Here is a 15,028-nt window from a genome sequence, read left to right on the forward strand (position 1 = left end):
TGGCAATGCCCAGCCTTGGCCACAAGAGCCTGAAACTCCTCTGGGGCAATCTTTTGCAGGTCTCCCTTTTAAGGCCTTAATGTCGTTACAGAGAGAGGGATTCTTTTGTCTTGTGCTTGCCATCGCTGCCCTCCCTGAGCAGCACCAAAATCTCCTCAGACTGAGCAATTCCAGTGCCTGGCTGTCAGTGCAGGATCCAGAGGGAGGGACACAACAAGCACCAGGTGTTTAAGCTGCTGCAAGGGCAGGACTGATGTGCCAAGTGTTCTAAACAACCACACAAACAGCCAAATGTTGAGCCACTGCAACGCTGCTGCTACTCAGATTCTCAACATCAGCCACAGCAAAGGAAGAGAAATCAAAATCAAACCCAAAACTGATCACTGGTATGGACACAGAAGAGTTTATCTTGGCTGCAGTTGTGTTCCCAGGAGGGAAGACTGGATGTGGCAGTGACTGGGGGTCACGAGTCAGATCGAGACCAGATGTTGGCACAGAGATGACAAACACCAGCTGGGGCCAGGTCCAGAGTGGATTGTCATGGCAGGAGCTCCTGCTGCTGAGCAAAGACAGATCCAGGAGCACAGGGGGTGTCCCCTCTCCTTGGAAGTTCTGGTCATCAGTTAAGGAACATTGAGACACTTCCCAAACTGCAGCAACAGGATTCTGTTGGCTCTTCAGAGATTCAGTCCCAGAGCTGTTTTGGGTTCAGAAGCAGAGGGAGTCTTTTGTGCCAGATCTGTGAAGGGAATTGCAACAGAGAAGAGATCAGAACTCATCACACACGTCCACAACCACCCAATACAATTCCAGAGTGCCCAGCTGCTTCCCTGCTCTGCTCCATCCCCTGGGGAGCACACCTTCCACCCCCCTGGAATCACATGTTCCATGTGGAACAGGCCCTGGAAATTTCTAGGGAATGCCTTGGAAATTGGGGTTATAATCTGCCCAAACAGAAGGAAAACTACATGGCAAATCCTGTGGAATTGTTCATGAACAGATTCCCAAAAGGAAAACTGAAACTGTCCAAGACAGGCGTAGGGAAAGCTCAGTTCGAGCCCGTGAACTCTGGTCATTCACTCTTACTAAATCACAGGATATCCCGAGTTGGAAGGGACCCAAAAAGATCATGAATGAATCATAAAGTATTATTTCTTTATAATTCTTATTATTTATTTCCTTATCAGTAAATAAAGCCCACTTTAAGCAGGCCTGTCCCACATAAAGAGCATTCCAGGGAAGATGCTGAGTGCTGGACAAATCCTCTTTAAAAAAATCCAGAAGGTTTATCCCTTCTGACACTGCCTGGCCTTGTACAATTCAGTTAAATTTAAAAAATCAATTAGTCCAAGCAGCAGCTCCCTCACAGAGCCTCAGCTTTCCCTCCACCCATGGCAAAGGATCCAGGCACAATTCCCAGCTCTCCCAGGACTGGGTTTAACTCTGCTGAGCCAGGATCCAGGCTCAATTCCCAGCTCTCCCAGGACTGGGTTTAGCTCTGCTGAGCCAGGATCCAGGCACAATTCCCAGCTCTCCCAGGACTGGGTTTAACTCTGCTGAGCCAGGATCCAGGCTCAATTCCCAGCTCTCCCAGGACTGGGTTTAGCTCTGCTGAGCCAGGTCCAGGCACAATTCCCAGCTCTCCCAGGACCCTGCTGACCCCTGTTCTGCTCAGGGCTGTCCCAGCTCCCCGAGCAGCCCCTCCCAGGCCCTGCTGCCATTCCTACCTCCAGCAGACACAGAGAGCTGCTCCAGCTCAGCCTCCAGCTCGGCATCAGAGATGGGGGCACTCAGCACCTTCTGGGGAACGGGAGGCAGATCCAGGGAATCCTTGCTGGAGTCCTGCAGGAGACTGTCCAGCTCCTTCTCCAGCTCCTCAGAGTCCATCTCTGCTGAGAAAAGAAAATATTTCAGCTCCAAGGAGAATTCAGTGGCATCCTCACGGCACAGACTGAGATCCAAAACTAAGCTGTTATTCCTTCCATCCATTGTTACTCACAAGGAATTTCCTGTACTTCTTTTAAAGGACTGAAAATTCAGTCCTGATCTGAGGGAGGAGAATTTTTTTTCTTGGCACTGAGGCCAAGAAGCTCTGGCACCTTTCAGCAGAGGCAAACAAGCTGCAGCAGCAACCAGGCCAGAGGAAAAAGCTCATCACTTCAGCAAAACAAAGCAGCAGCCACCCTAAAAATAGATTTAAACCGACATTACCCAGCTTTGAACTGAAATCCAGCCCCAAACAGGGACCACGAGGATTTGGAGATGAATAAACTGTCACAGGGGAGAGCTCCCTGCTCCCATTCCCTTCAAGGCACCAACTCTGGGATTTGGAGAAGAGTTTATTCCCCCAGGAAGCTGCTGAATGTGGGGAGGGAGCAGGGATGGGAGGGAGCAAGGGAAAGGAGGAGGGAGTAAGGGAAAGGAGGGAGCAGGGATGGGAGGGAGCAAGGGAAAGGAGGAGGGAGCAGGGATGGGAGGGAGCAAAGGAAAGGAGGAGGGAGCAGGGATGGGAGGGAGCAAAGGATAGAATGCCCAGGACATACCCAGACCATTGATCCCCACTCCAGCCAGAGTCTGGGCCACTTCATCTTGAGTGTCACAAAGCTGAGGTAAAAGAAACACAATGAGATAAAGATTAGAAATTGACTTTGTGCCCTACTGTAGCTGATTTATCAAAAGCAGAACTAACAAACAAAATCAGAAACTGGCCTGAAGGCAGCAGGAATTAGTGCAAAAGGCATTTCCACCTTGGTTGTCACAAGGAACATGAAGATTATTTCATAATAATAAATAACAAGAGCAAGGATGGCACACTGAGGATCAAACCCAAAGCAGAATTTCACAGTGGGAGTAAAGATATTGCTCTGACTGGAGCTTTTGCACAGAAATCTTGAGTTGAAACTGCAGCTTGGGCTCCAGAAGCAGGAAGCTGAAGACCAAGCCACATCCCAGCCAGGACATTTTGCAGCCCCTCAGCTCGAGCTGAAGGCTCAGTTTGAGCTGATGGTGCTAAAAAATTAATCCTTGTCTGTTTGTCACAGCAGCTTAGACTGCCAGGCTGCTCTGCTCACTTCAGTTCCTGCAGAATTAACTCCTTTCCCTCACTGAAATGCACATTACAGAACTGCAGAACTGACTAGGTTGGAAAAGACCTCTGAGATAATCAAATCCAACCTATAAAAATTAAGCAATAACATAGAATAAAATGAAATAAAATAGAATAGAATATAAATACAACAAAATAGAATAAACATAAAATAAAATAAAACTAGAATTAAAATACAATAGAATATAATATAATAGAATAAAAATAGAATAGAACATAATAGAATAAAATACTATAGAATACAATAGAATAGCATAGAATAAAATACAATAGAACAAAATAAAAATAGAATAAAATAGAATAAAACAGAAAAAATCAGAATAAAATAAAATAATACAACAAAGCAAAATAAAATAACATGTCAGGCTGTTTTATGCACACAGCTCCAGCTTCCAGAGGTTTGATTTGTATTTTTAATATACCTAAAGACTTTCTAGGAAAGCTGGGTGCTTCCTCATTATTGCTGATCAAAAAACCCCCACAAAATGCAAATTTAAAATAAATTAAAATACATTGCAGCAAAACCAAGACACAGAAATCTTCTTGCTGATGTTTTAGCTCAAAATTAAGTCAGTTTGCTGTAGTGCCATAAAGGGAAAACACTAAATAATTAAAAGCAACCAAAGAATTAATAATTAATTAATATCTGGGCAGGTTTCTTGGGAATATCCCCACCCCCCTGGCTGTTCCAGTACCTCTTGGATCTGATCCACCAGGTTCTCTGCCCTCTCCACAGTCACATCCTTCATGGAAAGCTTCAGAGCTCCCACTCCAGCCTGGTAGGCATTGAACACCTGGAAATTCAAAATAAAAGAGATGGAGATGCACAATGCTGATGGACTCCGGGCTGGTACATATTAATATCTGGAAATTCAAAATAAAAGAGATGGAGATGCACAATGCTGATGGACTCCAGGCTGGTAGGCATTAAACATTTGGAAATTAAAAATAAAATACAAATATGCACAATGCTGATGGACTCCAGGCTGGTAGGCATTAATACCTTGAAATTAAAAACAAAAGACAAACATGCACAATGCTGATGAAAACAGAGGGATCTCCTCTCTCCAAGCTGCTTCCCAAGCAGCATCCCTGGAGAAACAGCAGGACGTGGAGGGAGCTTGGTGCACAGGGACATTCCCAGGGTAAATCCCACCCCAGGTGAAGGGATGAGGGGAAGGAGCTGGGGGAGGAGCCCGGGGAGGAGCCCTCGGTACCATCTGGTCGGTCTGGGAGGCGTAGATCCGATCCAGGATTCCCTGCACCGCATCCAGCTTGGAGTGCAGCTCCTCGATGCGCCGCTCCGTCCTCCGCTTGGACTTGAGGCACCTCAGGGCCTGCCCAGGGACACAAACACAGAGAGAGCTCAGGGAAATGGACACAAACACAGACAGAGCTCAGGGAAATGGACACAAACACAGACAGAGCTCAGGGAAATGGACACAAACACAGAGAGAGCTCAGGGAAATGGACACAAACACAGACAGAGCTCAGAGCACACACACAGAGCTCAGAGCACACAGAGAGCTCAGCTTCACAAACACACACACAGAGAGCTCATCTCACACACACACAGAGTTCAGCTTCACAACAGCACACAGCTCAGCTCACACACACACAGAGCTCAGCTCACACACACACAGAGAGCTCAGATCACAAACACACACAGAGCCCTCAGCCTCACAAACACACACACACAGAGCCCTGAGCTCACACACAGAGCCCTCAGCCCACAGACACAGACCTCAGCTCACCTTCACACACAAATCTGGGCACTCTCCCCTCCCCTGGACTTATTCCCACTTTGGTGAGGCCAGTAATTCCTGCTGGCACCACGGTGTGGGAATACTTTAAAATCAGAGGGTTTTGGGAAAGCTGCAAAAGGCAGGCCTCAAATATTCCAGCTAAACACAAAGCATCTAAACATTTCAGCTTTAACATCTAAAATATGCCATCTGAAGTATTGCAGCTGGCACCTGCAGCTATTCCCATTCCTGGGTGTTGAAGTTTTCTTCAAAAAAAGGAATCCTTGTGGAATTTCATGCTGATTAAAAGCAGGTATTTGTAGCCTGTTGCAGCACACAAGAAGTAGAGAAAAGCAGAGAAAGGCTGTGAAATGTGTGTTTGTGTTTGTGCTAAATTTGCTCAGAAATAATCACATCCAGAAAAAAATTTAACTGACAAATTTGTTTAAACATAAAAAAAAAAAAAAAAGAGCCAGGAGTTGGATTTTGATGATTCTGAGTGGGTCCCTTCCAACTCGGGATATTCTGGGATTGGAAGAGTCATAAAAAAATCCCAAATCAACCAGGAATCCCTAAGGCACACACAGAACAAGTGGGTTGAAGAGTTTATTTCCAACTCCCTTCATCACCTCACTCTGGAAAAATAAATCCTTCACTTCAGGAGAGCTTTGGCTTCAGAGCCACCACTCCAACACACCCCTGGGAGGAAGCCCCCAGGTTTAACCCTGGGCATGATCTGCAGCTCTGGAGCAGCTCCAGGACATTTCCCTGGGAATTCCACTCACCAGCTGCTTCTTCCCAGCTCTGCAAGCACTCCTGGCGTCCTCTTTACACCTACAAGATGGAAAAAGGAGAAAGGAAAGGAAATTTCTTCCTTTTTTCACAACCCACAACCTCCCTCCCGCTCTCTCTGAGGGGACCACAACACTGCATTTTGGATACAACCACCCTCAAACCACTGCTGGTTCCCACAAGTCCTTGACTGCATTCCAAATCCTTGCAAACATTCCCCACAGCCTTGCAAACATTCCCTGCACCTTGTTTTTATAGGGAACAGGGAACAAAGGCTGGAAAAGCTGTCCCAGCACACGGCTGTGAAAGTTTTGTTTGTGAACAGGAAAGAACAACAGGAGAAAGCAGTTAATTGTGTCCCAGAGTTCTACATCCCACAGATGTTGTTCCCACCACCCTTCCCCAAATTACTTCTCTGCTTCCTGGGAAAGGGACTCCACCTTCTGTGACAGCAGCTGCTCACTCTGCATCAGCTGATAAACTCCAATGTCCACATCATTCATTGGGGACACCTTGGCGTGGAGGCCTCGGGCAAACTTCACAATCTGAAATCAGAGCAGCACAGGCTGGAGTCACTGCCCAGAAATCTCAATTAGGAATCACAGACTGGAGTCACTTCCCAGTATCTCAATTAGGAATAGTTTCACTTGGAAGGAAGGAAAAGAAGTTTTTGCACTCCCAGTTTAGGCCTTGGAGTCAGGAGGATGTCCCAGCCACCACAGGATTTAATGTTAGACTAGGATCGGGACCAGCAGTGTGGAAACAAAAAGCCTTAATGGAACACCTGGAAGATTTAAAGCTGTCCCTGGATTCTGGAAGTGGAAGGGAATGTCAGGCTCCCAAGGAGTTCAGAACATTAGAGGGAAAATGGAATCTCAAAGCTGAGTGCCCGCACCTCTGTAGGAAGTGACAAACTTAAAAAGCTTTTCAAAAACGTGGAATTCCACGCTGGTTCGAGAGATGTGGAGTTTGTGTAGCTGGGAATAGTCAACCTGCAGGGTCTGCCATGTTTTTAACTCTTCAATGAAATCTGAATTACTATAAATGTTTAAAGAACCTGCCATGCCAGACTTAGGATTTCTTGTCACCTACAACCAGGTAACAACACTGGAGCACGTGCAATTTACCTTTCCACACAGAGAACACCCATTTCAGCCAGCAAAAGGGCTAAAATCCATCTCTCTCCAGGCAGATGGAAGGCAAGACAGGGATGATACCACCCAAAAGCAGTCACCTGGACCCTGTACCTTCTCTCCATTCTGTTCCAGGATGGTGACCCTCTTCTCCTTCTGCAGCTGGAGCAGCAGCAAGTAGAAGGTCCTTTCATCGGGGCAGAGGCCGGCACAGAGGGAGCGGAGCTCGGAGAGCGCGACCACGGGGTGGGAAGAGAGGGCAGAGCTCTGGTACAGGCGGTAAACTTCCTCTGCCTTCTCCTGCAAGGGATCCAGTGCTGCCTTAGGACTTCTCCTTGGCTATTTGCCAGACCCTGTACTGCCTCAGAGCACAACTCTGAGCTCCAGAGAGAGTGTCAGTTACTGTCTTCACGTTTTGGACACACAGAACAATCCCTCCAGGCCTGAGATCCAAGGACACTCTACTGCCTCAGGCCCCAAAAAACATCAAAAAAAGGGAATGGGGGGAACAAACTGGGGGTAAATGACTTCATGACCTGAAGCTGTAAGTGGACAATTAACCCCTGATGTGTAAATGGACCAAACTCATACCTGTATTGTCCTGACATTGGAGGGAATGAGGAATCTGACTCCATGTTCTCAGAAGGCTAATTTAGTATTTTATGATCTATATTATATTAAAAAATACTATGCTAAACTATACTAAAGAATACAGAAAGGATACAGACAGAAGTTTAAAAGATAATAATGAAACTGGTGACTCTCTCCAGAGTCTGACACAGCTTGGCCAAAGAGTGAAAACAATTCACATGAAACCAATGAAACAATCACCTGTGGGTAAACAATCTCCAACCACATTCCACAGGAGCAAAACACAGGAGAAGCAAATGAGATAAAATTGTTTTCCTTTTTCTCAGAGGCTTCTCAGCTTCCCAGGAGAAAAATCCTGGGTGAAGGGATTTTTCAGGAAATGTGAATGTGACAGACCTGTCTGAAAAACTCGTGAGCACTGTGCACCTTGGAGGCTTCTGACTGCCCAGGGTGCATCTACTGAAGGCCTTTAGTATTATTTATTATTAATAAATATTTATTAATGTCTTCTTATTTATCTTTAGTTATTATTTTATTATTAATAAATGTATTGGGGTTTTTTATTAATAAATACCCACGTTATTTTCTAACTCTGTCTAGCCTCTCTTCTAGGTGGGCACTCCAAGGCATCACAGGGATGCTGTCAGCCCACACAGCATTCCTGCTCTTCCTAAATCCTCCCACACCTCCTTCCTCCCAACTTGGACACTTCCTGCTTTATTCTGGAGACAATTTCAGAATGAGCCACAGGGAACTCCCAAAACAGTCATCCACAAAAACCAAAACTCTGTTACTGACATTCCCTGAAAAGCTGTGGAACAGCACAGGAGCCACACAGGCAATCAACTGGCTTCCCCTGCACTTCCTGGAAATCCCTCCCCAGCTCTGAACCAAATAAAAATTCCTGCCTTTAAAGATTTCCTACGTTTCTGCTGGACACAGTAACCCAGCCAGCAAGGCCTGGAGCTCATTCTGCAGCCACAGAGTAACAGAGAGAAGAGGGGCTGGGACAGGATCCAATCCCTTGGGAAGGCAGCTGGAACAATGCCCAGGGAATCTGGGCTGGTGGGACACTGGCTGGCCAGGCTGTGACTGTTCCACCCCCTGCTCATCCCTGCAGCACATGGAGCTTGGCCTCAGCTCCTCATGTCCTGCACAGGAATGAGCTCCAGCCTGGGATTCACAGCTGGCTCCCAGCACAGTTCTGGCCTCCCTGGACAAGCAAGGAATTGTGTCCCTCCCTTTCCCTGGAGTCAGTGAGAAGTCATTGTCAGAACCACGGAACGGTTTGGGATGGAAGGACCAGAAACCCCACCCAGTGCCACCCCTGCCATGGCAGGGACACCTCCCACTGTCCCAGGGGCTCCAGCCTGGCCTGGGCACTGCCAGGGATCCAGGGGCAGCCCCAGCTCCTCTGGGAATTCCATCCCACCCCTCCCCACCCTCCCAGGCAGGAATTGCTTCCCAATCTGCCATCCATCCCTGCCCTCTGGCAGTGGGAACCATTCCCTGTGTCCTGTCCCTCCATCCCTTGTCCAAATCCCTCTCCAGCTCTCCTGGAAACCCTTCAGGCCCTGCCAGGGGCTCTGAGCTCTCCTTGGAGTTTCTCTGCTCCAGGTGAGCACCCCCAGCTCTCCCAGCCTGCTTCCAGCCCCTGGAGCAGCTCCATCATTTTCAAGGAACATCTAAATCACCTCCCATGCTCAAGCCACTGCACCCATCTCTCTCCAGGCTTTTGAACACCTCAGGAGCACCAAGGAAGATCTGCTCAGCCCTGACCCCTCCTTCCCAGCACTGGAAATGACTCCTGGTTTTCCTGGAGATGCACAATCTCAGGAAAGCTCTCCACAACACTCACCTGCAGCAGCTCCACGTAAATCAGAACCTCCTCTTCCTCGGGAATTTTGCTGTCCCCCAGCACGCTGGAGAGGGTCCACTTGAGGGGCTTCAGGATGAAAACTCCCACGCCCCATGAGATCCAGCTGCTGTCTACACTGGCCATGAAGTCTGACTCCCTCTGGAGCTTCCCACGTCTAGGGAAAAGACAATTCACGTGGCACTGAACACAGTCACTCTAAACCCTGCACATCCTGCACATCCTCCACTCCAGTGGCATTTTCTATCACCAAATCCAGCTCAAGTTTGACATTTCATTGCTGGAAGCACACTGAGGTTACCACTCCTCCCCTGCTTCCTCTGGATCCCAACTGCCTTTTGTTTACTCTTTTCCCCCCGTTTTGCAAGTTTCTCCCACTTTTCTACTTGAAACTGATGAGGCATCAAGCGAGGGGATGAACAGGGAGGGTCAGTTTTAGGGGTAATCAGCCATTTCAGGATAATTCCCTTGTTATATTAAATTGCAACAGCTTCTCAGATCTACCGGTTTTAATTTTCAGGTCACCGACAGAGCTCCTGCTGTTCTGAGCCTCTTCGAGGTGCCAGTCCCGGGCTCCAATTTCACAGCACAAAATCTCTGGTTGCAAAGACCAGCTCAACACATCCCCAGTGCCCTCAGCAGCTGAGACACCACAACATCCCAGGGAACATCCCCCATTCCTGTGGGAATATTCCTGTCCTCCCACACCTCCTGCGAGGCCCTGGCTGAGCTCTGATTCCCTGTCCAGCTCGGCCCCCCAAATTCCACACACACACACCACGAACCGCAATTCACAGAATCTCAGACTGGTTTGGGTTGGAAGGCCCTTAAATCCCACCAGGGACACCTTCCGCTGCCTCCGGCCGCTCCAAGCCCCGTCCGACCCGGCCTTGGACACCTGCAGGCACGGGGCAGCCACAGCTTCTGTGGGAACCCAGAGTGCAGAATTCCCCCCGCAGGCTGCCACGCACGGATCCATCGCCTCCGCATCCCCTGACACCCCCCACGCCCTCCCCGACCTCCTTTACCTCAGCAGCTCCCTGAGGACGGTGCCGAGCCCCAAGGGGACGCTGCCCCGCCGCTCGAAGCCGTTCTGCAGCTCCCTCAGGCACGTCCTCACCGCGCCCCTCCGCCGGCCGCGGGCCAGAACCAGCCCGACCCAGAAGGCCATCTTGCTGTCCCACTCCGTGCTGTTCACCTCGCGGCTCTGCTTGAAGGCAGAGAACAGGAAGGCCATGCGCTCGTCATCCGTCTCCCACTCCGGGGGCAGGTCCCCGGCCGGGGCCGGCCCAGGGGGGGCCTCCCCCGGGCTGCACATCTACGCGAGCCCCCGGCTCGGCCGCGGCCTCCGCCCGGCCCGGCCGCCCGCCCGCCTCAGGGGAGACGCGCACGGCGCATGCGCGGTGCCACCCCCGCGCCCCCCCCGCATCGCTTGGGGTGGGCCGCGCCGTCCCCCCCACTCAGAACCCGCTGTGGTACGGCCCGGAGAGGGTCAACGGCCCCGCCCCCAATCGCCGCCCGGATTGCTGGTGGTGACGTCACCGTGACGTCATCTATGGGTGTCATAAATGGGTGTCATAAATGGGTGTCAAGGCCAGTGGTGAGGGGGCGGGGCTCGGGCCATTTCTACATATTTCTACATATAATATATATCTCCCACATATATCGTATAGAGAATAAATGCATATTTTTAACTTTCATCATATAACCTTTCATTATTATTATTATTATTATTACAATTACTATTACTATATGTAATAATACATAATAAAATATATGCGATATCTTGGATATATTATATTATATGTAATCTTAATAGTAAATGATATATACTGTTAATATAATATTAATATATAATGTATATTATATAATATATACTATATAATGTGTCATATATAATATATAATATCGACTATAGAATATATTACATATTTTATATAATATATCATGTATTATATATTATATATAATTTATATTATGTATAATTTAATATAAATATTATAATCAAAATAATTCTATAATAATAATCTATTATAACATATAATGTACATTTCACTTAAACTATCTAATAAATTTTTGTTAATCAATCTATAATATCATAACTAAATATTGATTAGTATAAAATTATACAGGTATGAGTATATTCTATAATACTATATTATATATAATTATTTATATTATATAATACAATATTATATATTATGTAATCTGATATTATATCACGTCATGATACAAAATTGTATTATGTGATAACATAATCCTATATTATCGTTATTTAATATATAAAGGATCGAATTCAAGATGTTATTATATAATAGATAATAATGTCATGCTATGTATTGTATAATATCACTATATATAGTGTATATTTTTGTGCAATGTACAATTTATATGGAATTCAATGTAACATTACATATTTATATTAAAAAAAAAAATGAAATTGGTACAAATTGCCCAGAATTTGGCTGTGCCAGCCCCAGGGAAGGCAGCAGGTCCCAGAGCTGCCTTTAAACCAATCCATGGAAATCAGGGAATGACTCAGCACAGGCAGGATTTATTTTTAGCTCCTTCCAAGCCAAAATTTCTTATTTATTATTATATTTATCATTATATTATTGTATGTAATTGTATATATTATATACTATATTAATTATATAATATTTATTATATTATTCTATCTATTATTATATTATATATAATTATATTTTATATATTCCCTGGTTTTGCACTGCTGGACATTCCCATGTCAGGAATATCCCTGGTCCTCAGCTGTGTCCCCTACCAAAGTCTTGTTTCCTGTCCCACTGGGAGCAGGAAAAGCCTGGAAGTTTTGTAGCCCCACTCAGAAACACTGACAACATCTCGCTGTAAATAACCCTGGACTCAGCATGGACCCAAAACAGCTCCTGTGAGCAAAATTAAATAAACCTGGGCTCCAGCCCAGCCCAAACCAGCACAATCCCTCCTGGAAATTCAGCTGTGGAGAAAAAAAAGCATGATATCATTACAAGATGTAAATGAAAATTTGGCTGGAGAATGCCAATCCACGTGCTCTGAGAAATTTGGGATAAAAGATTCAATGTGCTCTCGGTGTTTAACCCCCAAAATAAATTTTTAGTTTGCTTTTGTAGCTGTGCCTGGAGAGGGAGCAGCAGCAGCTCTGTCCCCTCATGGAGGTTTAATTGGGATGGGACTTTCCAAGGTTAGGAAAAAGCTGGATTTTATCCATTATTTCAACCTGCTGAGCCAGAGGTTTCTGCTCCAGTTCCTGCTCCAGTTTCCAAGCTGGCAGATGGATGTGGAGTTTGGAAAGGGAATTTGGAGAGGGAGGTGTTTGGATAGGGAGTTTGGATACACAATTTGGAAAGGGAGTTTGGATATGGAGGAGTTTGGATAGGGAGTTTGGATAAAGGGTTTGGATAAGGAGTTTGGATTTGGATTTTTGCCAAACCCTCACTCTCTCCTCCATCCCACAGCTCCTTTCAAGTCCTGGTTCGAGGGGAGGGAAGGGAGGAGGGGAGGGAAAGGGAGAGGGGAGATCTGAGCTCAGACTCTGCATTTATTGATAATTTCCCCTTGTTTTTAGGGCACTGGGCTGGCAGGGAAGGAGAAGGGTTCATTTGACCTCTCCCCAGCCCAGACGGTGCCAGCTCGGAGGCTGGGAAGCTGCCTCGGGAAAGGGAAAAGTCCACCTGCTTGCCCTGAGCACCCCACAAACCCCAAAACTAAAGCAGGCAAAGGGAGTGAGGACAGAAATCTGAGTACCTCTCACCGCAGAGGGGAAACTGAGGCATGGAGGGCTAGAGTGGCTTGCCCAGGCTTGCCCAAGGAAGGTGCAGTGGGGAATTGAGCTCCGGTCTCATGAAGCTCACAGCTTGCCAGAGCTCTTTCCTTTTTTTTTTCTTTTTTCTTTTTTTTTTTTTTTTTTTTTTTTTTCCTGTTTCAAAGAGGAACTTGGAATTTATGAGCCAAATAATTCATTTGTGGGGAGGAAGGGGGGGAAGGTCAAAATTATCACACAGCCCCAGAGCCCAGGCACCAAAACAGGCAGGAGGCAGCACAGAACTGAAGGTAAAACTGGCTGGTGATGTTCAAAAATAAAACATGAATGGTCACGTACCCAAGCAGCTCCCCGGGGTGTGCTGAGGGTCACAGCCCCGAGAGGGACGCTCTGGGAGGGGAGATTAGAGCCTCCCACAGCCCAATCTTTGGTAGAGCTGGATGTTGAACAAACAGAAGCTGAGTCAGACGGACAGGAACATTTTGAGGGTCTGAATGTCAGAGGAGGAGGTTACCCATTAACTTGGGGCTGATAAGGCTCAGCTTCCCCAGTCACCCATTTACTGCTCATTCCCTGTGGGAATTCCGCACTCCACACTCCCTTCTCTCCACAGCCAGAGGGCAGGAGTTCAGCCAAGCTCCTGCTCCAACCCTCACACTTGTTTTATTCTCCACTTGCAGCAGAACTGTGCAAGCCAGGGGAGGATTTAAGACCCCAAAAACCAGAGGGTCCCCTCTCGTTCTCAACGTGCTCAATTTTCCCCCAGTGCTGTGCTGGGGTGCAGTCTCTGGCTCCAGAGAATTCCGGGTGCAGAGGGATAAACAGGCTGGGGATGATAAAGGCTGGAGGTCTGGCCCTGGGAGATAAACACACAACCCTTTCTCACTCGTGGCCAGAGCCTGCCCAAAAACCCACCTTAAATGAAACCCACGGTGATTTTTCCAGGATGGGAATTCTTGCTGTGAGAGGGAATGATGTGTCTGCCCAGTGTCCCACTCCTGGGCATGGCTGGGGACTGGGAGAGGGCGACCACCCTGACCTCTGTCCACAGCTTTAATCCCCACTGAGCTGCCTTTGTACAAATACTCTCCCTGGGGTTTGTCAGCACAGATAACTCGGGGCTGTTTTATAAACGGGGAGACTGAGACAGAAAGGGAAAACCCTGCGGCTTCCCAGCAATGTTTGGTGGGAGGAGGACGGGATGCCAGGGTGTGGGTGCTGAGGGGTGGCCTGGCCCTGCTGGGACGGCTGTGGAGCCAGGATGAACCACATTCCATCACAGGGCAAACTGGCATGTCCCACATCCCGGTTTTTCCTGGCTGAATTCAGGCACAGCAGTTCCCTAAAGAGCATCAGGTTGATTTTTCAGAGAGGAGGAACAGAGAGGCTGAAGCCTTCCCCATCCCATTTGCACGTGGATTAGCATTTAGCTGTAGGCCTAGATTTAAACCTCGTTCTAGTTCTGCTCTAGCTGTAGTCCTAGATTTAAACCTCGTTCTAGTTCTGCTCTAGCTGTAGTCCTAGATTTAAACCTCGTTCTAGTTCTGCTCTAGCTGTAGTCCTAGATTTAAACCTCGTTCTAGTTCTGCTCTAGCTGTAGTCCTAGATTTAAACCTCGTTCTAGTTCTGCTCTAGCTGTAGTCCTAGATTTAAACCTCGTTCTAGTTCTGCTCTAGCTGTAGTCCTAGATCTAAACCTCGTTCTAGTTCTGCTCTAGCTGTAGTCCTAGATCTAAACCTTGTTCTAGATCTAAACCTAGTCCTAGTTCTGCTCTGACTGGGAAATGAATCATTCTCTGAGGACTCCAATGACTTCAGCTGCAGTCAGTGGTGCCCAGAGCACACAACACATGGTTTTGGTTAAACAAAAGGCCCCACATACTTTTTGGGGCTTGTAATAGAGGTACCCACCCAGGAAACGAGCGGGAATCCTCCTCCAAATCACACTTCAGCTTCATTAACCGTGGCACAGCCAGGCTGAATAATTCCCCGAGCGAGCAGACAA

The 15,028-nt window shown here is 47.4% G+C and overlaps 1 protein-coding gene across 2 annotated transcripts; it reads right to left on the minus strand.

Annotated features, from left to right (window-relative positions):
• Positions 1 to 387: 387 nt before the first annotated feature.
• CHMP7 (charged multivesicular body protein 7) lies at positions 388 to 10,639 on the minus strand. 2 transcript variants are annotated; one of them, XM_041424842.1, is made up of 10 exons: positions 10,272 to 10,639; positions 9,226 to 9,400; positions 6,891 to 7,076; positions 6,055 to 6,188; positions 5,637 to 5,685; positions 4,324 to 4,443; positions 3,802 to 3,900; positions 2,544 to 2,604; positions 1,728 to 1,892; positions 388 to 739 (listed from the first exon to the last, which is right to left on the minus strand). In XM_041424842.1, exons 1-10 carry the CDS (start codon positions 10,559 to 10,561, stop codon positions 678 to 680), a joined length of 1,341 nt encoding a protein of 446 aa, XP_041280776.1. In that variant the 5' UTR covers positions 10,562 to 10,639; the 3' UTR covers positions 388 to 677. The 2 variants fall into 2 exon arrangements, with proteins under 2 accessions (XP_041280776.1, XP_041280777.1); XM_041424843.1 differs by having other exon boundaries at positions 1,728 to 1,889; positions 10,272 to 10,637.
• Positions 10,640 to 15,028: the final 4,389 nt, after the last annotated feature.

Source organism: Onychostruthus taczanowskii, unplaced genomic scaffold (assembly GCF_017590055.1).
Source record: "Onychostruthus taczanowskii isolate IOZ18803 unplaced genomic scaffold, ASM1759005v1 scaffold84, whole genome shotgun sequence".
Lineage (NCBI taxonomy): Eukaryota > Metazoa > Chordata > Aves > Passeriformes > Passeridae > Onychostruthus > Onychostruthus taczanowskii.

Coding starts and splice junctions, on each gene's coding strand:
- CHMP7 (XM_041424842.1), bottom strand. CDS start 10,561: ATGTGCAGCCCGGGGGAGGCCCCCCCTGGGCCGGCCCCGGCCGGGGAC. Junction 5,686..6,054: donor CTTTCCCAGGAAGCAGAGAA/GTAATTTGGGGA, acceptor TCCATCTTGTAG/GTGTAAAGAGGACGCCAGGA. Junction 2,605..3,801: donor TGGTGGATCAGATCCAAGAG/GTACTGGAACAG, acceptor CTTTTACCTCAG/CTTTGTGACACTCAAGATGA.